General features: G+C 39.6%; 1 protein-coding gene across 1 annotated transcript in view; it reads right to left on the reverse strand.

Annotated features, from left to right (window-relative positions):
* Nucleotides 1-24,229, reverse strand: part of brinp1 (bone morphogenetic protein/retinoic acid inducible neural-specific 1) — a 106,053-nt gene that overhangs the window by 16,113 nt on the left and 65,711 nt on the right. The window contains exon 5 of the mRNA XM_079658361.1: nucleotides 8,241-8,346. Coding sequence (XP_079514487.1) covers nucleotides 8,241-8,346 — 106 coding nt within the window. The remainder of the gene's footprint in view (nucleotides 1-8,240; nucleotides 8,347-24,229) is intronic.

The following is a 24,229-nucleotide window of genomic DNA, read 5'->3' on the forward strand; positions in this document are numbered from 1 at the left end:
GCAATGCCACGCTCCGCCTCATAAGTTACAGTTTCATTAAAGATTAATTGACCATTGTGTGGCCGCAATTTCGCAAAATAATCATTACTTAATCCACTGGTGCAATAAAGTGCATTACTTGAATAGGGGCATTAAATTACCATTGGAGGTTATCGTTGCAGCCATGATACAAAACCAAAGACCTCTGAACTGGAAGATTGCCTGTTTCTCTTCAATCTTGGCCACCCTGCTGATCCCTAGACACTTAAAACAGAGGGGGCATACAGCTTTAAGATTTGCGGTATTGGCCCATTTCACACGCAAGCTCCACTCTCAGATGAATGAGGCAGAGGGGCATTTAAAGTTGCTTTTTATCCACTCATTCCGCCACATAAAGCACTTGGCTCTTATACAGCGTCTGTTGGGCCTGACAGAGGGTAACATGTTCCACTGGAGCTATTCTCAGATCTCAGAATATGTTTGCATTTTTTAAAGTTCTGAATGAGGTTTACTTAGCATTCAAATGGATAATGTGTTGCTGTGTTGAGTAGATTATCGTAGATTATCATACATTTTCCAAGCAGTCTCTAAGGCAGCAGCCCATTTTCCAACTGGACTGTTTACTCAGTTTGTTTTATACAATCTTAGTTAACTTTGTGGGAAAAATAGTTTAGGACCATGAAGTTCATATTTTCATGTCAAATGCATCCAAAGTGCAGCACAAACACTTTTTTTTTTCATCCCTGAGTGCTATGCTTTTTATTTTACAGTACATAAGATTTAGGCATGCATATATTTTTGAAAAAGCAAAACAACCGAGAAATGACAAATCCCATTTCCTAGAACTTATTAACATACAAGAGCCTGCATGTGAATATGTGATACACTCCGCTCTTTCTACACGGAACAAAAAGACACAATGTGCTCCTTACGATACCTCCAAATAGCGTTAGCTTTGAAGAAGCTCACTTATTCATATTGTTAGCACAAACTGCAAGAAAGAAAGCAGGTGCAGTAATCACTGTAAACGCATAAATTACATATAGAAATGGTCTTGGCATTCAGGCTTTCTGCTCCCGCCTCCTGAAAGAGGGATATGCTGAAATTGCATGTTGTAGCAATTGCTGGATTGAGAAGAGCGGGCAGTCTGGAGAGGAAGATGAGCTCTCCATGGTGCTGAGTTATTGCCAGGTGCACAGCACTCTGGACACAGACATGCAAGTTGAGTCAGAGAAAAGGTAAGTTAAAAAAAACGTTTTAGATGTATTCTAATTAGATGTGTGCAAGATCACAATAGGGTTCCTTTTTTCTTTCTGTTATAGGAATAATCTCCCATAAATGGTGCTAGTAGATTGTAGTAATTTTGGTTTTGAATCATACACACTGAATATTGTGTTTCAAGATGTGTGATGTGGTTGCTGTTGGCAGCCTGTGCTCTACAGTCAAGCTGCTTCCTCATGTGCTGCCATGTGTCCCCGCACAGCAGTAGCACTAAGGCCTCGGCTGGTAACTTATCATCATAGTGTCCCACTTTCAATTGCATGCACACACACACATAAACATACACATACAGGCACACCAACACACACGCTCTTGCAGAAATCACATGTTTTACAGGAACCCTGGAGAGGGGGAGGAGAGATGTTTGACAAGATTTGATGTTTCCATTCCAGCTATCAACGATACAACTGCCCTCAAAGTGTCAAGATATGCTGCACACACATCCCAGATCAAAAGCCCAGATTTATCTCAGAAAGTACATCAAACTTCCCTAAATAACAACAAGTAATGTTCATCTATTTGAAGGAACATGTTTTGCTGTGCACTAATCTGCTGATTCATAAACAAACTCACAATAGTGAGCAAAAAACACACAAAAAATATGTTTTGTGGGTTGCCTTTTTTCATTTAAATATCAAACTTTTTTATGATTGTCAATATAACACAGTATTATTGGTAACGCATAATGATTTAGCACTACATTATAATGCAAATGTTTTAAAATTTGTGACCAGCCCGTTGAAAAGCCATTATCAGTTTTTATCACTGCAATTCTAATGTCTAAGACGTGGCAAAAAGGGTGTCACACTCTGAAGTATCATCAGTCGTAATTACTTTTTAATTGTGTAAAACCCTGGCCCACACATCTGAACCGACACAAAACAGAAAGTGACTTTATCACCAGTTCAATACTTTCCTTATACAAAAGACGAATAAAGTACAGAATCCCCCAATCAATTGATGAAACAGTCTGTCAGAGGGAGAAGAAAGACTGAGTGGAAAACCATGGTACTTGCTGAAATGGCAGCCTGAAGCTGGCAATGGTGAGTGGAAAAGGAGATTTATGGCATGCTGGCCCAAATGGAAACTCACTCTTGATTGACCACTTCCAATTGAAAGCTGACCTTCAGGTCTACATGGAAAGATTTCATCAGGAACTTGGTTTTCAGAATGTTAGAGAGAAGGGAAAAAAATGTGTGCAGCCATCCATCTCGATGGATAAGATCCTGCGTTGTTAGTTTTCTGGGCAAAAAAAAAATGGCCACCTTGGTTCAATGCATGGGCCTGTCCATGAGTTGGGTCAATACCCCAGATCACTAATGTGACATGAGGTATTCACATGTGACTTTGAAGGAAAATAAGAATGGTTTTAACTGGGATATGTAGCATCAAATGAAGATATAGTGGGGTGTTTTTCGGTTGGGTCCAAGTTTGAGAAAGGAATAGATGAATAGTTAAAACCAGACAGTGTTTCTTTGTACAGATAAAGATGCCGAGGAAGGGAGCAGCTGAGCGAATAAAAAAGATATGATGAAAACGCCTTGTTGTGCTCCTCCAACATCTGCTCTCCATGCTTTGCACCACATCTTTTTCTTCAGTAAATGATTCCCTGGTAACCCAAGACATTATGTTTACTGATATACTTTAGTCTCCAAATCAATTAGGCCGTCATCAAGAACAACTCAATTGATTTGTGTGTTTGTCCGTCTTCCCCATGGTGTTTGCAGCTTTTCTTTTACTTGAAATGAGGGACAGGAATCGAGCGACAGAGCAATGAGTATCTAATTCATCACTCTCCACACGACTTGCCTACAGGGCCAGTCTAATTTATTTTCACTTCACCACTTTGAAAACTGTTGGCTCAGGCTATTCTAACATATTCATAAATCTTCCCAGATAGGCTCATGGCTCTTCCAAGATAGGCTGTTGAAGAAACTGGAGAAAGAAAAATAGAGAAAGCATGTGTCGGGGATTGAAAGAAACAAATTAGCTGGCTTTTGTTTTGGTGCTAATTTATGACAGCCATATCGGAGGTGATTGGGTCCTTGCAAGGTAATGGCTTGTGGACGTTCCAGGGCATTTTATCTTTCTTTGGCAGAGTTAATACATGTATCCAATTTGCTATTTTCATTCCCCAGTACACGTTTTCTTTATTTGTGTTGGCTATAAATCAAAGAACACAACAAATATTGCAATATTCTGCCCAATAAAAAGCCCCTGCTCCTTTGCTATTTAAAAATACCACCTATTCAAATGTCAAACACAATATAAATACTGACAGATGGAAGGAGTTAGGGTATTAAGAGAAAATTAAAAAGACAAAATGATCCCTGCAACCTAAAGCATACTGTGTACGAAGGGAAAGTGAGAATCCAGACAAAACCAATATCATTGGGTTTCCTCAAAGTAGCCCGGGGAGTGGACAAACACACAATGAACAATCAAGGTGGTAGAAAAAGTGTATTTAAATCCCCATAGTAGAGAAGCTCAATGGTGTGAATATTTTAGATTGAATTTATTCAAATATACACGAGGAAAACATGTCCATCAAATGCATACAAAATCCACAAGGAATTTAAGAGTGTAGTCACATGTATGGCTTGTGGTACCTCTGATAATTTGTTATAACCAATAGGCTGATTATATCAGGTTCAGGGACACAAGTGTCTGCAAGGTTAAACTATAATTGATGTTAAGTGACAGAGGAAGACCGGTCCAGGATCGATGAATTCCTCTTGCATGCCCACAAACAGCCTCTGCTGATAACATACATGCCAAAGCCCTGTGGTGCTGTATGTAGCTGCCAATACAGCTGTGCAATATGGCATTAAACATCCACAAATGTTAAACCTAAACCTCCATAGCCAAATTAAGTTTAAGGGATGCAAATGTTCACCTTTGATGGATCAAGGTTTTGCTAAATCATGCATGAAATCTAATGTGAATTTATTTTTTCCAGTGCCATCTTATTCTGCTGATGAAAAAAGGCCGATAAAGGAGGAGGCACAAGGTGTTGGTGAATTTGCCAAACATTTCACAAAGCAAAACTGTGGGAGAGGAAAGGACTGACTCTAGCTTTGATAGGTAGCTCCCTTGATGTGAGATTTGACTAGAGCATTCTAATCTAAATCTAAGCGAAAGCAGAGAGAATATCCAGGGAGTGTCATATCCTCACTGTGTTATCTGAGGCTCACAGGCCCAACAGCTCACATAAAGCGACCGCAGGGGTGAGAAGGAGAAGGGGGGGGAAAAACCCTTTTAAGAATTCAGTTATTTTCCTAGAGACAGTCAAAAGTGTCTCCAGGAGCACTTTGGCCACAACGAAATTGACTATCTTGTTCATTTAAACCAGAATGCTGTCTCAGACTTTCTATAACTAATCCCAGCAGTAAAGGTGTTTGCCAACAGGTTTGTAATCATTTTCTTGTATATATTTTCTAACAAAGTTTTTCAGTTACACTTGTGCCTCTAGGTAGATAAAGTGCTGAGGTTTTTAAAAAAAGGAAAAAGGCATGATTAAAAGTTTAATTAGAAGAATGAAAGGAAGTGGGTTTTCTATTACTGCATCCTTGTTGTAACTCACATGGCGCTGCATACTAATATGAACCCCTTGCTAAATTCATATGCAATTAAAATAGCTCGTCTCGATTAAGGTTTTTACAGGTTTATTTGGATTATTTCCAAAATATTGCACTATACATAAAAGGTTTTTGTTCAACACTGGTCACAGTTGGTCAGAGATAATCATGTTTGTGAATACACGTGAGAGTCCAAAATGTGTTGTCATGGTGTATCGCAGAGTTAAATAAGGAATGGGCCGAGGAAGGGATAGATAAAGTAATTTGGTGAATCATTTCTAAAAGAACAATTTCAGTAACGCATAAACAGGAAAATATATGTGCATAAAACCAGCTAAAGTGAAACCTTCTGAAAGTAATATTCAAAATGGTTTCTCAATCTCTTCATTCACTCACTGGCAGTAATTTAGACAGCTGTCTAAAAAAAACAAAAAACAGAGAAGCAGACAAGCCTGTATATAGCAACGGCTACATGTAAGTGCCATAGGAACCTAGAACAAATGTAATTCTTGGACACATTATTTGTCAGTAATACAGTGTTATTTTATAACATAAATAATTTAATAGTAATATATAATTTAATACATAGTTGGCCCAGAATTAAATTACAAGAACACCCAACCTATAATTGGTTATTCTCACTTAGCTAGTGTCGTATCCAAACTACATTACTACATTACCTCAAGAGATGTGCATTTCCCTTGAGTTATTTATGGATGAAACATCAACATTCAAGAATAATTGGGTGGTTGAGCACTATGGAGTCCAGAAACACAAATTGAATGTGTTTATTTTAAATGTCTAACACAAATCATACTCAAGGTATAAAGACAGAAAATACCAAATATAAGAATATATACATATCACGTATTTGAATCTTTGTCTTATGCTAAATCTACATTGGGGCAACGTTTTTTTTCTTTTTTGCTGGTATTCTGTTTCATCTAAAATGTTGCATGCTGTGCAATTGTTGCAATTAGATAGTAGTGCAAGTGACCTGTGATCTTCTGGCCAGCTGTGAATCCTCCTCACAGTTTAAATGCCAAAAGTTCGCATTTTAGCTAATTGTCTGGATAAAGGTCAATGGGCATTTGAAAATGAGACACATGGTGCGCATTCATTAGATGTGATGGGAGCCATGAGAGCTTATAAGAGCAATCCTGGGCCCAGCCAATGCCTCTCCCCCCCAGGGATAGTTTGTGAAGTCCATTCATGGTGTGTTGTCAAAGACGAGGACAAAGCTGTCAAAGCTTTCATTTTTTGGGCATTGACTGAGTGGACCAGACAATCCTGTAAATCTGTCAGAGATTCTAGCTGTTTTGTAGAAATAGAAGGCGAAAAAGCTGCTTTTGGAACCACCATGAGGTCCACGAGTTGTTCCAAATGGCTTAAACTCTAGCTTGCAAGTTTTTGGAATTATTCAATATGTCCAAATGCACCCAGATAGAACAACAACAGCTGCTTGTGGCCCGTTCGGTCGAGATTAAATGTATTAAAACTCATATTAGCACAGCGATAACAAACAGAACAATTTCGTTATAGAACAATCCAATTTATCTTTACAACTCATACATAATATCATCATTGAGTCTTTATGAAATCATATGTTAAACATTAGATGGACAACACCACACATACACCTACCAATGTGTTATGGCTGAGAGCTTTCAACCGAATGCTGTGTTGACATTTTAAAAAGAGAGAAACCTAGAGATCTAGAATAATATATGATGGTTTTATATTGCACTTTAGGAAACAACACATTTTTGAAGTATATTGAAATGCCTGAATGAATGAAACAGCCTTAATCCAGCCAACATCAGACTCAACAGCAGAGTGTGTGACCCAAGTGAATAATAATGTTTAACCTATACCAGCAATTTAAGTGCAGCAAGACAAGTACCTTTTAAATGCACATGGCTGGCTTAATATGAGAAGAACACATGGTTCACTGAGGGATAACATAAAACTAATTGTTACACTTACACCAGTGTTCATGACAAAAGGATAACTATAAGGGTGAATTAGAATCTCATTAAAAAATGTATTTGAACAGCGTAAACCTTAAAAGCCCTCCTTTGACTAGACACCTCCCTATGGGCTGTGTGAAGTGCTATTACTTTGAAGAGCACTGTGATTTACTGGGGAAGTTACACCATCAGCTGTCTTTATAATTAAAGGTGCAAAAGCATAATTGCTCTATAAAGACTACATCGTCAGCAGAACTCTCAACACCTCCCATCACCCTTCGCCCACACACAAAATGCATAAACACATCCATTATAATTTGGCATAATACAAAACTCTGAGCCAGAAAACAATCGGAAAAACAACTCCAGTCTATTGGGGCTATTATCCAGCCAAAAGAAAATAATCTTTCCCAGACCTGTCATCTGTCAATTGGGTGACAAAACAGTCTTCAAGCACAAGGCTAATACGTTTGGTGCATGACAATAAAGCTTTTCCCAAAACCTATAGAGTCCTTTGAGTAAGTGGCAGCGGAAGACTTAAAAGTGTTTCTTTGACAAACCACTTAGTTCTCTGATTTTCAGAGCACGAGTAATGATCCCTTCAGAGAGAGGAAAGAGAGGGAGAAGGGGGGTGGGGGGGTGGTTGGGTGGTGGTGTGCATTGGATTGAAAATAAGCCTGTAATTCTCACACTAGTTTTAATAACCTGCGTACATTTGAATAAATCAAAGAAACAATCACTCTGTTCAAACACTTGACCACAGTTACAGTCTTTTATCAGTCTTTTCCCCAGGGTGGCTGTCACTGCAAGCTATTCCTTCTCGCAGGCTAATTATAAATTGTGTCAATGTTTAAGACAGAACTATTTTTCGCTTAAAAGAACATAACCACTAATGGGTAACCGTTGCTATTTGCATATACTGACATTTGATCTGTGATATAAAGTTATAAAGTAAAGCATTTATTTGTCGACTACATAAAAGAGATACATTCTGATCAACTAAAAATAAATCAGTTTGACACTAATATTGATCAGTTCAGCGATACCTTTCCTTTTATACATTGTTTCTACTTAGACAGTGCTGGTTCCTGCGTTAATGTCTGAATAGTTTCTTCAGTTCAGTTGAATTTAGACCTCTCTTTGCAGAAAGCTTTAAGAGCGACTAAGACCATGGTCACGTTAGCAAATACCTTTAACAGGAGAAAATCATATTGCATTCCCCAGAGAGGATTGGGAAGCAAATATATCCCAGTTCCAATTTAAAAATGCATTAAAGTATTGAAAAGGCCTTGTCCAAATAAGAGCATTTCATATATGACTATGGATCTCCTTTGCTTTAGGGAGGCTAAAATGAAGTTTGGCCCTGCTAACCTGTGATGTCCAACATCAATGGGCAGCAAGTGGAAATGATTGATATGCTGGGATTGTTTACCTTGCAGATTAATCTTGCTCTCTGGGCTCTGCAGAAGGATGGAGCTAACCGAGTCGAGATTGTCATAGCTACTGCATCCCAGCGGCCCCGTCCGTGTCTCTGTCACCTGCAACAGAATTAGGACAAAAATTAGGCACACATTTGAAAAGCAAACATATTGATATGCGGATTGTGACAATATGTGAATGTGTGCTGGTACATTATGTGCATGTAGAAGCGAACACCTGCATCTTTGAATCTCAATTGTCGGAGTATGCAGAATTTATACCATGTAAGTACTTTCTCTTGCAGAGCCAGCATTTAATCTGTTTTAATGAAACTCCATGTGTCTTAACCTCTGCTGTGAACACAGCGATCATTCTTTCTGAGACTGCTTGCGAGTAAACTCTAGAGTGAACCTTAGTGTGGTTCAATTGCAATCAGAAACAAATTTGACCCAATTACTGGAAGTCGACCAAAATGCAGACAATGATGGGCTGCCTGTGCGGACATTTGTTGAAATGGACACAGGTAAAAGACAGGGTTAAATGAGTGGGAGAGGACTAACTGGGACTTCTGGAGGAGGTATGATGTGAATAGGAATCTTGGCTTGTATAGAAAATGTTGAATCTTCTAAATAAAGTTAAAAAAAGTGATTCTTATGAGCAAACTGTAGAAGAGGAAACCTAATTTGTCCCATTTTCCTGTATTCATTTGTGCGTTCTAAACCTAACTAGATAAATGAGAAAACAAATCAAAAGTGAAAAGAAATTACTCTGATACAAAATAACCAAAGATATTGAGAAAGAGACTAAAGTAAGCATTATGCTAAATTCAGTCACATAAGAGCCATGAGCATATTAACAATGTCAGGTGGTATATGTGAAGATCTGTTCATTACTGCTGTCAGTGGATCATTTATAAGGCCGACTTTCACATGCGCTAATTGCACATATTTCACACTGGTAAATGTAACACCCTGTGGCCCAGTGACACAGGAAGAGGTGCGGTGACAGAAAGTATTGCCACAGGTTATCACAGTAAAATCCATCATCATTTTAGCTTTTTTAGTTCACAGGACATAATTTGAGGGCTAATTACCTCGAAGAAAAAAGGGCATAATTGCATTTTTAACAACACGTTTACACAGCGCATCTTTAATTAAGCTGCTGGTAACATGTCTCACGTGTTGCAAGGCTATGGTGTCTTTTAAACACTTTAAATAGGTTTTCTTCAAACAGAAACATGAATGGCTATTTCTGGTGAATCTACTGTATGTCCTTGGTCCATTCAAAATGAACTGCACTATGGTGGTGGCTCTTGTTCTCTACCCTGGGACAATGTTCTAAAGAAATAATGATGTTTTTCAATGAAAGAGGCCACTTTCAAATACAGAGCTTCCACATTTGAGACCTTGAGGAGTCTGCTCTTGAAAAGGAAAGGAATGAATGAAACCTCTCCTCTTTTCAGCTGCCTTTGCTCATTAAGTTCTTCCAGAAGCTCCTATCCTAATGGTACTTGTACAAGGTTCCAAGAAGCCAAAAGAGATAGCTCTCAGCAGAAGAGATTAAGGGACTAGATGAACATAAAAATCAGTTCTATCCTTCTGGGTTTTTGTAGAGAGCAAAAATGAAAATGCTAGGAAGCAGCAATTTATCTTGTACGTGCCAGAAATATTAAGATACCATTATTACATGTCTTTGACGGCTATCTTGTTTGTTTTTAAGTTTAGAACAAAATGTTGTATGGTTAGGGTTAGGGTTTCTTATGTATTTGATACCAGTCAGCAATGGTTGACACAGTAGGGGTTTCTTTCAGCGCAGTTGGGGAATTCTGCTTCAACAATAGTGAAAGTCTATGGATTTCAACCCGCAACTGATTTTTTGGCCAGTTGGGGGCAGTGGAAACACGTTATGAACACAGCATTGACAGATAAATGCCTTTTAAGTTAAATTTAAGCTGTTTTTATTCTTGTTATAATTATTAGGTAATTATCTGGCTCTTAAACTGCGGATTGCTTCACTATGTTTATGAGCTTGCTTTGTCCATCAGCCGCTCATAGGTAGCATGCATAGGTTTTATAATAACAACAAAAGCTATGCTGATATAATGGTGATTGTATTTATGTCTATCAGAACTAAGATGTGACAGTTGTTTGGCGCTGAATGTCTACCCTGAGCTTGTGCTTGAGGACGTGAAGACTGCATTTGAAATCCTTGATGACAAACCAGTTTTTCCCACAAGAATAGTTAATGTTATTGTTAGACTGTATATAAATGTATGTAATTATAGGTAAAACTATTTTATTTCAGGCACTGTTACATTTTTGGTAGACCACATTTGTAATACAGATGCGTGCAAGCAAACTGTTTTTTTTTTTGCTGCAGTAAAAATATTGTTTTTGAGAGGCTAAAGGCAACACATTTTAATTAAAGCGGAAGATTTTGTCTTCAACAATCATGTTTTGAATTTTGAAGATGATTACATATATCTTATAAAAAAGCAGAGCTGGGTCACTTACTCTGTGTGTGTTTGGATGAGCGAGACAGGATGCCAGAGAGAGGGAAAAAGCAAGAAGTAGCTTAAAAAAAATATTTTTAGTATTTCAAAGCTGTCAGTTGCTGAGCAAAGCCTCGCCCGACAACGATTAGATAATGGGTAAACAAAAATGACTAATGTTTGTAAGATGCCTACCACCTATGGCCTCACTAACTTGTGCTTTCTATATACGTGTGAGTGTGTGTGAGTGTGTTGGCGTGTGTATATGTCCGTAAATGACAGTGTGAAACCAATTTTCCTGTCTTTAATGTTGATACGCCACCAGATGGTGGGCTGACAAGCAAGAAATTAGACAGATGTATATCTTACCCTTGGCATCAGGCTGTTGGGGGTAAATGCAAAATCATTGGGAGACAGACAGTGACAGACATGGTTGGAGAACTATGCAATCTTAGTATGATAATGCTTTTCATCAACATAGAACACATGGTATTCACATTAGAGTGCATTAACATGATTGCAGTTTGCACAGTAATGTCTATGTGTTAAAGCAAGTACAGTTTGGTGACAGTCAGTATGGGGTGACACACAAACATCAGTCTTAGAAATAGTTCACTATTCTATTGTGATGGATATAACTATAACAACTATTATGGGGTCAGTTGTTGCTTTCCCCTGTACAATATGCTCAGCTGTAACTCTCACACTGAACAAATAGTCTGTTTATTTTAATTTGTTTATAAGAGACCTTTTGTTTACATCCTTGAGGAATAATGCATTTCAAATAACGCATAATTGGAGATTAGGGCTAATAAATTATAATGGTTACTGAAATTGCCTTTTCAATAAGTTGTATTTCAAAATTGCTGTTCTCCCTTTATGAGACGCAATATCATATTATAATAAGTTTACTTTTTTCCCTCTGATTATCTCAGATACGTTTGCAAAGGATTTCCCCCTCTGGGCAGTGGGCTCTGGGATAAGAAATCCGTTTTGATTTGTGTTTCTCTTGATTTGAGGCTGTTGGATCTTCAAAAAAGTAAACATTACTGTGTTAGATTACGTTAAGCTGTTTATTACAATTTTATAATCTAACAAAATTGTAATAACAAAGACAAACAGCCTCTTTGCTTCATTCAAACTAATTCCTCCTGGGTGTAGAAATGTCTCTTTTGTTGCTGATGGGAATTAATGTGAACTGTAGGGCCTATGACAGTCCAATTTCACTCGAATCACAATAAATCAATGTTGTCTTGTTTAAGTGAAACAAGAAAATATTTTTCTTTACAACTACTTGATTGTGTTTGACACAAAAACTGTAAACGAGACATTTTGTATCATCTCATTGCATTTTTCATCCAACATTTCTCATCTAACTGGGTCCAAGCCTTTCCCTTCTTTATTTCCTTCCAGCCAAGCAATGGACTTCGAAATGCACTTCATGGCCTTGCATAGAGTACATGTGCGGATTGATTACAGAGCTACACTTGCCTATCACACTCCACCATCTTGATGGCTGCTGACGCTGCTGTTTCCCTTCCCTTTTTGTTTTGCTTATCACCGAATGAATTACTTCCTTCCAAAGGTTGTGTTGCACGATACATGATGAGTAAGAGTCTGTCCTCTGTCGCCAATCGACAAATCTTCCCAGGTGGCAAAGCAGGCATACGCACAAGCTCTGGCACATTTACATTAGTACTTGCACACAAATTACATCCTCCAATGGATGTGCGTAAACACGAGCAGCTTGACACAACCAGTTTCCAATTCAGTCATTTTCTCTACGAATTATTATTCCAAGTTGCAAGTGGACATACCCAGCTTTATGGATTAGAGACTGACCCTTGTAATCTGAATGAGTTTTGGAGGCCAGTATGCAGCACTTGTGTGGCTCTGTCTTTCATTTTCTCCGGCACACACCATAAGAGTGCTGTGCCCCAGATTATGAAAATTAAGTATAACGCAATAAAAATACAAGGAGCAATCAAAGGACTGAAGTGGGCCGAGGGGGATTTAGAGGATTTGGATTATTAAGCAGAACACAACAGTGGATTCCCACTGGGCCCAGACTGTATCACAGCCCACAGCCCCGAAATCACGGTTCTGGAACATCCTCTCTAATTGTCATCTGTCATCAAGAAAATCATTTAAGCAAGTAAATAAGGGATGATGCACATGAGATCCTAAGTTTCTTCTGTTTTTGCATTTTCTGTTTGCAACCAAAAGCACACATACAATTCCCCAAGCCCCAAATGTTGGAAAACTAACTTGCTCTTGTCTGGGCAAACTTTGTTTTTTCAAAATGTGAAATTCATCCTGGTGACATAAATACAATGCAGCTGCAGTATATCAGGAATGTGTAGGTGTTGTTCTAGACTGTGTTTGTGTGGCTGTGTTAAAACACAATTACACTGCTAACGTCTTCATATATAAAGAAGAATGCTGATCCTGTCATCGAACAAATTGAGTGTCTATCTACAGGTTTTTTTTTCTTCAAAGAAATTGGTAATATACTCCTTTCTTACCAGTGGAAGAGTACAGTTTGTTTTGTTGTTGTGCCACGTTGTAGGGCCTGGTTAATTATCTCTAATTTCTTATTAAGTCTCTCTTTCAAACTCCTAAGCGAGTGTTGTTGATGGTTTGGGTCGGTGGATAGGATAATAGATCGGTTTGACGAGTGACAATGCTCTGTATTAGCTTGTCTTTGTTGCTTACATGAATCTTCAGTTGCTTATTAAGCCAGCAAAGTTTAGTTGACCTCATCCAATAACCTTTTCTAAATGTTATTAGATGCATGATTGGATGTCCTTAAATTAGAATATAAATAATTGTCACAGTTTGATTGGAAGTGGCATAGTTGATCTACTCTGTATAAAACAGCAAACTGCATGTACTGTGTACTTCATTTATCTAACAACGTGTGCCATTACTGTCCATGTTTCTTTAGCGCAAACTCCAATTCACTTGTACAGTTGACCTTCATGGTGTCTTTAGTTTACCACCAATTATAAAACATCTCATTAGGATCTTGAGGCTGAGAGACAATTTTGAGTTCCTTAAATTCAGACAGTTTGGTCTTCAGTTGCAAATATGGAAGGCAAAGGTCTGCTCATGACAGAAGAAACAAATGCTATTATTGAACCAAACGAAGCCATGCAAAAGTTCTTCTCCAGAGTGGTTGTATAATAGACTTACTTTAACTTGAAGTGTTGTGAATTACCAGGGATAATTGCAGGCCTCTTAGAACATCAATTGTTAGATAGTACTTTCTCTTGATTGAGAATAAAAGGATGTAATCACTTTCCTCATCAATAATGTCCAATTCATTAAACGTAGAGTGTTATGTGAAATAACATTAAACTCAATAGAAAACAAAGAACTACGTATTTTCAATGAACTAACCTATTTCTATAATGCATGAAATAACATCTAAAGGCTCTCCATATGTTACTTTAGCAATTGGCAGTGCAGCACTGTGAGAATTGAGAAGGAAACATTGTATGTGTTGGATATCATCCTCGGATATCTCTGCACAATAAGACCTCTTTTCATCAAGTTCATTAAAATGATCACAGCATATGGAGCTCTCATTATTTCTATAATTCCTGGAACTTGTCATGTGAGCAGTCTGTCTTCACTTGTGTTTTTTTCCGATACGTACTGTGAGGAGTCTATTTCTCAGAAAGAAAACCTCTTTATTATACTGTGTCCCCAAGTTGCCTTTGAACTTGAAAAACTGAGAAGAAGAAAAAAGTGGTTTGAAGCTATGTGAGATACGGAAAACAAGGGATGAAGGCAACAAGATGAGTGAGTTGGACAGGGAAGAATTCTGTAAGCTTGAACCGTCTTCATTACACAGTGCCTCTGCTCAGCCTTCCTATTATGCCTATCACCTGCCTTTCTCTTAATGACTTGCTATTTCCGGATACATAGAAATGAGGAGAAGGCTCGTCAGTAATTCTCAAAGCCTGATGGTGGGAGATCTCTGAGGACATTTTTGTTCTGCCTTGTTCATATCGTATAACATGTGGCTAGAGTTACTGAATGTCACATCCCATTAGTGAGACAATGGAACACATTTAGAAGAAACCATGTAATGTAGCATTATATAGAATTCCTTTTTGAATATTTAAAGTAGTATCCATTGGCAACTGCTACAGTAGATGTGTCTGTGGAAGCCAATTGTAACGTGACTTGTTTTAAATAACACTGAGAAAATTATAAACTTTTGGACCTTTCTAATTATAACTGTGGCAATCTCGAGTGTGCAACTGAAGCAACGCTGCATGGGAAATCTGTCATGCTTGCTTGTGGCAAATGCAAATGAGATGTAAACTGCTTCAAACTTGGCGACTGCAGTCGACAAAAATCTGGGTCATATTGTTTACACGTACATGTTTTCCTTATTTATCCATGAGACACACATGACTGGACTGTGAAATGAGAAATGGGATAGTATGGATTTAACTACCACACTACCATCACCCACAGCACTGCAGCATCATCAGGAAATATGCATATTGAGCGCTGGTGTAAATCAGAGTAACTCTATGCATAGGTGACCTTGCGATGGATGCAGTAAGCACTCTCCCCGGGAGGAATGCATACTCACGCACTTCATGCATGACTGAATATACAGTGCACATCCCACATGCACACTGTGACAGGATAGCATGCAGACACTTATACACAGAGTCGATTCCTAATCGTACTTCTTCCTGTATTATCAAACTTTCCCACAAGAAGGCAGTCACTCGTAAAAAATGACATTTTCTTTCCATTAAAACACTCCATTGGGTATCTTATTTTCATTCCTAAATGACCCTCCCTCCCCACTGGAGTCCTAGCTTGCAGCAATCAGGTTCAGTGACACAAAGACAAACAACCACATACCATTTATTTCTATCAGCTAGGTTTGTTATTGGTCACAGCGGGAAGAGACCTCTCTTTGTACTAACTACATTTTCTTTTTTTTAAGAACCCCACTGATGTACGATATGGAGAAGCTTGTCTCTTGTCCTTTTTTCCACGAAATGACTAAATTATGGCAAAGGGATAACATTGCTACACCAGTGGGAAAGTCATCAGCCCTGTGCAGCTCAGTGTAGCTGGAAAGAAGTGACAATGATGATTATTACAGACGCTGGCACAAGAGGACACTGAATAATGATTTATGAATCAGTAAAAAAGGGATAACACCCCTATGTCGAATGGCTTCTGTGATATTTCTCCAATTTAATAAAAGAGTGGAATGCATTCATGCCATACTGTATGAACTCATCACATTGTAACCTCTGGCTGGTTTGTTCAGTACAGTAGTCATAATGTTTGCTTTTTTGTATGTCTATACATGTTTGCTTGAAGGCAATCCTTAAAATTCAGATACAAATGTAAAGAGGCAAGGTAAGAGACTCTATTGTGTCATTATACAATTGTGTTATTTACCTTTTGACATTAGTGGTTCTTCACTTTGTTTTACCTTGTGTGCGGTCTAGAAACACAGCTGTGGTTACGGTTCTTTTTTAACTGCACAATGTAAATAACAAGGCTAAGATTGTGCTGAAAGGCGGCAGCAGCACTGTGGGGAGATGTCTTGGTTTTGATTAACGTTCACATGTAGCTAAGACTTCTTAAGCAGTGCAACAGCTCAGGGAGACGGAACGGGGTATCAGGGATGAAAGGTTTGATAACTTCAGACAGCCACTATGCACGTAGTTTATCAGCCCACACATTTAGTGGCAAGCAATTGGATAGATTTATCCGGCACAAAGGACACACACACACACACACACACACACACACACACACACACACACACACACACACACACACACACACACACACACACACACACACACACACACACACACACACACACACACACACACACACACACACACACACACACACACACACACACACACACACACACACACACACACACACACACACACACACACACACACACACGGGGGATAGCTATTCCTCACTGTTCAAAGCTGTCTATTATTTGACACTTCCTTTATTACTGATATGTATTAGTTATGTATTTTATTAGCAATCAAATCTGTGTTCCTTAGGGAATAATTTGATAAGTAACCTTAAAAGCACTCTATAAATGTATTTTCACTTTTCCAAACCATTTCAGCTTGCACAGCATGAGCAACCTGTAGGAGTCCAATAACAATCAAATCATTGTTTGTATTTCTCGCTGATGAAAAGACGACTGAGTTTATAATGAGAAAGCTTGGCATTACTGCCTGCACAGATGTCTGATGTCATCAAAGACTGATTGTTATATGTCCTGCTGGCTGCCCTGATGTTCTCATACTGTTCTGCTGCCTCATTAGTAGTCTGATAATGTTACAGTTAATCAAATAATACTTACATTTTACAAAGCATAAATGTTGTAGTTGATACACTGCAGAACAAATATTTAAATATAAAGGGGAATTATATAGAATTGTATTCTACATTTCTTGGTTTCATGATGGTGCTCCCTATTAGTCTATTTATTAGTCTATTTACAATCCATAGAAGGCGAAAACCCACAGTGGCTTGTTTGTATATTTTTTAACCATCACAGTAATGTCGGGCTTCTGTGGCTAAGTGGATAGAGTGCTGGACTTCAAATCAGGGGATAGCGAGTTTGAGTCCCACTGCAGTCAGCATGTCGTTGTGTCCCTGGGCAAGACACTTCACCCCAAATTGCTCCTGTGGGGATTGTCCACAGTACTGAAGTAAGTCGCTTTGGATAAAAGTGTCTAACAAATGACATGTCAGCGTTCTATCATAGACAGAGCAGACATTGTATAAACATTAGCTTTACTCAGGGTTCAAGTTATGTGGGAGGGGATAAAAGCGTCAAACAATTTACATGTAATGTCAGCGTTCTATCATAGACAGAGCAGACATTGTATAAACATTAGCTTTACTCAGGTTTCGAGTTATGTGGGAGCCAATGGGAGCTGAGCTCACACGGACGCAGTGAAATATTACATCTGTGGGGGTCGCTAATACATTACCAACAACCATTATTTTAATCAGAAATAATGCATGTGTCAATGTAATGAGTATTATTTACGTTAACGGGGTAAATAGGCTAAAAGAAAAACATGTTTTCCAAAAGAACTACGCATCTCTTGAATGACTATGCCTGCACTGCACCTCCAAGCTGCGCAATACATTATTGCACAATCTATGCCTGTGAGCGTGCTGCGCGAGCCGAGATGATGTGTGTCTGCGTAGTTGAACCTTTTCATATTTAAGTTTGTAGCAAGTAGAGGGCTGCTGGCAGGCCCGGACTGGCCATCGGGAGGACCGGGAGGTTTCCCGATGGCCTGGTGATCTTTTTTTTTTTTAATGTAGGCTATTGTGAATGCAACGCTGCAAAAATGTGGGTTTGCCTCTCACAGGGTGACTGTGCCTACATGATGTGGCATCTGTTTCATATGGGTGTTTCCATAGATCTAGTCTCTTTATGTTCCCCTTAAATGCACCAGATTGATGCATTTAACTCAAAAAAATATGTTCACATGGATAGGTTCCCAAATATATTTGCAATTTTTTTTTAATAGTAACCCCTGTCAATGTGTTTATTATTGGCGTGTGTGTGTGTGAACCAAGCGGCAAACTCTGGGGAACAGCCGGGACGCCAATACGGAAGTGCAACACACTGCAGTTCATACATGGGCCGCGAGGTACTGACTGCAGAAAGGAGCAATTTCCATAGACCCCCATGTTAAAATGCCCAACTTTACAGCAGAAAAAAACATGTTTCTACCCATGGATGCAATACATATTATTAACGATATAGTTAGATTCCACCTTCATGATTATGAATCTGTGAGTGAATTGTTTTCCAACACGACCCTTTTATTTATATTAGGTCTTAAAGTGTTTGCATAAATTAGGGCGTGGTCACTTTGATGGACATGTACATGCCTCACTGTCAGCTAACAGCAACTTGTCCACTCTGCTAGGCTACAATCATAGAGGCTACAATGTTAGTTAGTCATAGTACTGTACTTGACCCTTTAGCTTTAGCCGTGTTCGTGGTGATTGTACCTTTTAAGGAATATTGTTACAAATACCAGACAATTAAAATGTCGTGCCGTGCGCTTGAATGTACTAACAGAACTTCCAAGAAGTCTAAAATGATAATATTATACATGTCCCGTTCGCAGGTGTTTGTGTGCTTGGTAGCTTAGCTTGTTACTTATTAGCCAGCTAAGGACGAAACCCTTTATACATACATTTTAGTTTATGATTCAGCCTTGGGTAAGACTTTTATAGTCTATGGCTATGACGCCCATAATGCTAAAAGAGAGCAAATGTTAATAGGGGACCCAATTATCCCAGTGGTGGCCGCCGGAGCTAACGGAGCCGCAGGGGGCTAGCTCCAGCCGGCGTCCCGGAGGCGTCTAACGTTATTCCAACCCAGTTTAGATTTAACCACGCCCACTTCCGCATTACGCAAGAACGTAGCTTTAGTGTCATAGACTTCATCTTTGGCAGTTATCGGCATAGCGGTCGTGGTAAAGCAGGAATAGTTGTTTTTTGTCTTACTGGGGTTTTATCATCTCAGCTGGTGTAAGTATTAGCATTATTAATGATACTATTTTATATATATAGGCCTACACACATTTATTCATTTATAAACATATAAACACACACTTACTCACACATGTATGTACGGTATTTTGCTTGTCAGATTCATTGTCAGATTCAGATTTCGCGGGTGTGCCGTGTCTACGTAGAGCTACGTCGATCCTTGCGTAATGCGGAAGTGGGCGTGGTTAAATCTAAACTGGGTTGGAATAACGATAGACGCGTCCCGGAGCTAGCCCACTGCGGCTCCGTTAGGTCCGGGCGATGGAGTCTCTCGTTATAACTGGAGATCAAGGAATGCAGCGAAACGCAGACTTGGTTCGCCTGCTGTAGTATTAGCTAAATAAATTATGTTGAACAAGGCTTATTAAGCTGAACATCGCCACAATTGTTCTGCTATGTATCGGTACTTTTTTTCTTAAGATGTGAATGACAAGCATTAAGAATAACAAAATATAGCTAATTCTCTTGCAGATTGTCTCATTTGATTATGAATGTAACGTTTTATATAGGGGAACTACACTGTTAGCAGTAACTTGGTATGCATTGTTTGGATAAAAGTGTCTAACAAATGACATGTCAGCGTTCTATCATAGACAGAGCAGACATTGTATAAACATTAGCTTTACTCAGGGTTCAAGTTATGTGGGAAGGGATAAAAGCGTCAAACAATTTACATGTAATGTCAGCGTTCTATCATAGACAGAGCAGACATTGTATAAACATTAGCTTTACTCAGGGTTCAAGTTATGTGGGAGGGGATAAAAGCGTCAAACAATTTACATGTAATGTCAGCGTTCTATCATAGACAGAGCAGACATTGTATAAACATTAGCTTTACTCAGGTTTCGAGTTATGTGGGAGCCAATGGGAGCTGAGCTCACACGGACGCAGTGAAATATTACATCTGTGGGGGTCGCTAATACATTACCAACAACCATTATTTTAATCAGAAATAATGCATGTGTCAATGTAATGAGTATTATTTACGTTAACGGGGTAAATAGGCTAAAAGAAAAACATGTTTTCCAAAAGAACTACGCATCTCTTGAATGACTATGCCTGCACTGCACCTCCAAGCTGCGCAATACATTATTGCACAATCTATGCCTGTGAGCGTGCTGCGCGAGCCGAGATGATGTGTGTGTGCGTAGTTGAACCTTTTCATATTTAAGTTTGTAGCAAGTAGAGGGCTGCTGGCAGGCCCGGACTGGCCATCGGGAGGACCGGGAGGTTTCCCGATGGCCTGGTGATTTTTTTTTTTTTTAATGTAGGCTATTGTGAATGCAACGCTGCAAAAATGTGGGTTTGCCTCACACAGGGTGACTGTGCCTACATGATGTGGCATCTGTTTCATATGGGTGTTTCCATAGATCTAGTCTCTTTATGTTCCCCTTAAATGCACCAGATTGATGCATTTAACTCAAAAAAATATGTTCACATGGATAGGTTCCCAAATATATTTGCAATTTTTTTTTAATAGTAACCCCTGTCAATATGTTTATTATTGGCGTGTGTGTGTGTGAACCAAGCGGCAAACTCTGGGGAACAGCCGGGACGCCAATACGGAAGTGCAACACACTGCAGTTCATACATGGGCCGCGAGGTACTGACTGCAGAAAGGAGCAATTTCCATAGACCCCCATGTTAAAATGCCCAACTTTACAGCAGAAAAAAACATGTTTCTACCCATGGATGCAATACATATTATTAACGATATAGTTAGATTCCACCTTCATGATTATGAATCTGTGAGTGAATTGTTTTCCAACACGACCCTTTTATTTATATTAGGTCTTAAAGTGTTTGCATAAATTAGGGCGTGGTCACTTTGATGGACATGTACATGCCTCACTGTCAGCTAACAGCAACTTGTCCACTCTGCTAGGCTACAATCATAGAGGCTACAATGTTAGTTAGTCATAGTACTGTACTTGACCCTTTAGCTTTAGCCGTGTTCGTGGTGATTGTACCTTTTAAGGAATATTGTTACAAATACCAGACAATTAAAATGTCGTGCCGTGCGCTTGAATGTACTAACAGAACTTCCAAGAAGTCTAAAATGATAATATTATACATGTCCCGTTCGCAGGTGTTTGTGTGCTTGGTAGCTTAGCTTGTTACTTATTAGCCAGCTAAGGACGAAACCCTTTATACATACATTTTAGTTTATGATTCAGCCTTGGGTAAGACTTTTATAGTCTATGGCTATGACGCCCATAATGCTAAAAGAGAGCAAATGTTAATAGGGGACCCAATTATCCCAGTGGTGGCCGCCGGAGCTAACGGAGCCGCAGGGGGCTAGCTCCAGCCGGCGTCCCGGAGGCGTCTAACGTTATTCCAACCCAGTTTAGATTTAACCACGCCCACTTCCGCATTACGCAAGAACGTAGCTTTAGTGTCATAGACTTCATCTTCGGCAGTTATCGGCATAGCGGTCGTGGTAAAGCAGGAATAGTTGTTTTTTGTCTTACTGGGGTTTTATCATCTCAGCTGGTGTAAGTATTAGCATTATTAATGATACTATTTTATATATATAGGCCTACACACATTTATTCATTTATAAACATATAAACACACACTTACTCACACATGTATGTACGGTATTTTGCTTGTCAGATTCATTGTCAGATTCAGATTTCGCGGGTGTGCCGTGTCTACGTAGAGCTACGTCGATCCTTGCGTAATGCGGAAGTGGGCTTGGTTAAATCTAAACTGGGTTGGAATAACGATAGACGCGTCCCGGAGCTAGCCCACTGCGGCTCCGTTAGGTCCGGGCGATGGAGTCTCTCGTTATAACTGGAGATCAAGGAATGCAGCGAAACGCAGACTTGGTTCGCCTGCTGTAGTATTAGCTAAATAAATTATGTTGAACAAGGCTTATTAAGCTGAACATCGCCACAATTGTTCTGCTATGTATCGGTACTTTTTTTCTTAAAGTCCTTATCTTGCGTAATTTACTGTAGCTGAAAGATCATAGAACTGTTTCAAAATGCATTAACTTGTTGGGTCTTATTCCAGTAACACGTGATATAGATCGAATATCGTTTCCTATTTGCTGTAAATCACTTGTTAATATCGGGAAAATGGGTCAAATTCAGAGGTATCCAGAAAAGTCTGGATTCAAACTTGCCGCTGCTTGATGCTGTGTCGTGACGTCACGTGTGGTTCCGCGAATCCTGGTGAGTTCAGCCCGTCCCAGCATCACACAGTGTAGCATTGCTGGTATAGCCGCATGTCAACTTTGTGTATCAGTGTTTATCTCCGAGTTTGTCTTGTTTTTTCCGGATCATGGTGAAGAGGTGTGTCGTTGGCGGGTGTAGCAACACCAATCGGGATGGTTTTACCGTTCATTTGTTCCCGAAAGAGAAGGTTTTACGGGAGAAATGGGAGCGATTTGTGCGGAACACAAGAAAAAATTGGCAGTGCGCCAGTGAAACCAGCGTTATTTGTGGGGCACATTTTGTTGTCCCTGATGATTTTGAAGGCTACCAACAATGGAAGATGGGTTTCAAAAAACAGTTGGACATAAGAAAGGGTGCAATTCCATCAATTAGGACAGGTGATTCAACCCCAATGACTTCCTCGCGTTCCGAGGCTGAGCCCCAGGCATCGTCGATATTTCGCGGCCAACGGGAGACAACGCTGTCCGATAGTAAACAGGGTGAAACACAAGTGATGTCAGACTCCTTGGCGGAACCCCTACAAAAGAAACACAGGTCCGATAAAGCTGTGAAAAAACTAACACTGTCCAGGGTGAGGGTGAGTTCCAATCTGTGTTGCCGACTCGAGCTGGTGCTGGCGAGGGCGGAGTGACTTCCATGTTTTCAGCTGAGGCCGGTGGTGCACATTCGCGTTTTGCTGGCTCGAACCTATACGGTTCTAGGCCTCTTATTTCTGGTGTAAAAGGCGGCAGAGATCGTTCAGATTCATCGTCACTGCTCGCATCGTCCACACCAAATAATTGTTCTGTCAAATTGTGCCAAATACCCGCGCTATTAGCTTTTTCTGATGCGTAAACATCAACAATATTTGACGCCATTTTTCGTTGTGAACTCTCGCTGGCTGCGCGCATTGGCTGTCGATCCGGACGGCAGCAGGGAGCCAGACAGCGGCAGCCGGGAACCACACGTGACGTCACGAAATGGCCTGCTTCCAGAAGCAAAGTTTTTTTATTGGACCTAATATTTTTCCTTTTTTTACATATTATTCAGTATGAAATAAAGAAACATACATTGACTATCTGTTGCATACACCCCCCAGAAATCAACTGCCAAAAAAAGTTTTTAATGTAAGATAAGGACTTTAAGATGTGAATGACAAGCATTAAGAATAACAAAATATAGCTAATTCTCTTGCAGATTGTCTCATTTGATTATGAATGTAACGTTTATATAGGGGAACTACACTGTTAGCAGTAACTTGGTATGCATTGTATTTCATGTTAGCTTAGCTTCTTAGCCTGAGCTAGCTCTGTTTACTTCCAGTTCGGAGGCAGCAGGTCCCGCCTCGGCTCCGCCTCTTTGCCCTTATTTGGAGCAGGCGGGATTAGACTCTGACGTCGCTGTCGAGCCGTTAGTGGCAGACTCCGCCTACTAAGGGCTTCTCCGCAACTCTGCAGAGTCCTATGGGTGACGTCACGGACACTACGTCCATTTATATATACAGTCTATGGGGCGAACCCTGGTTTTACTCCAGAGTTATTATTTATGTTGACATACACCAGGCTTAGTTTGTTAACCAAGTGACCAAATAAACATGTATCAAGGTCAATTGCTATCATCAGTTGCAGGCTATAGGCTATAGCTGCTGAGTTGCAACATATTAAACAACATGTATTTGTACCCGCTAATGACTCTAGTTAGATGCTGGTGTGCTCCGGTGGTCCTTACTACTGAATA

The sequence above is a fragment of the Notothenia rossii genome (assembly GCF_949606895.1).
Source record: "Notothenia rossii genome assembly, chromosome: 11".
In the NCBI taxonomy this organism is placed as follows: domain Eukaryota; kingdom Metazoa; phylum Chordata; class Actinopteri; order Perciformes; family Nototheniidae; genus Notothenia; species Notothenia rossii.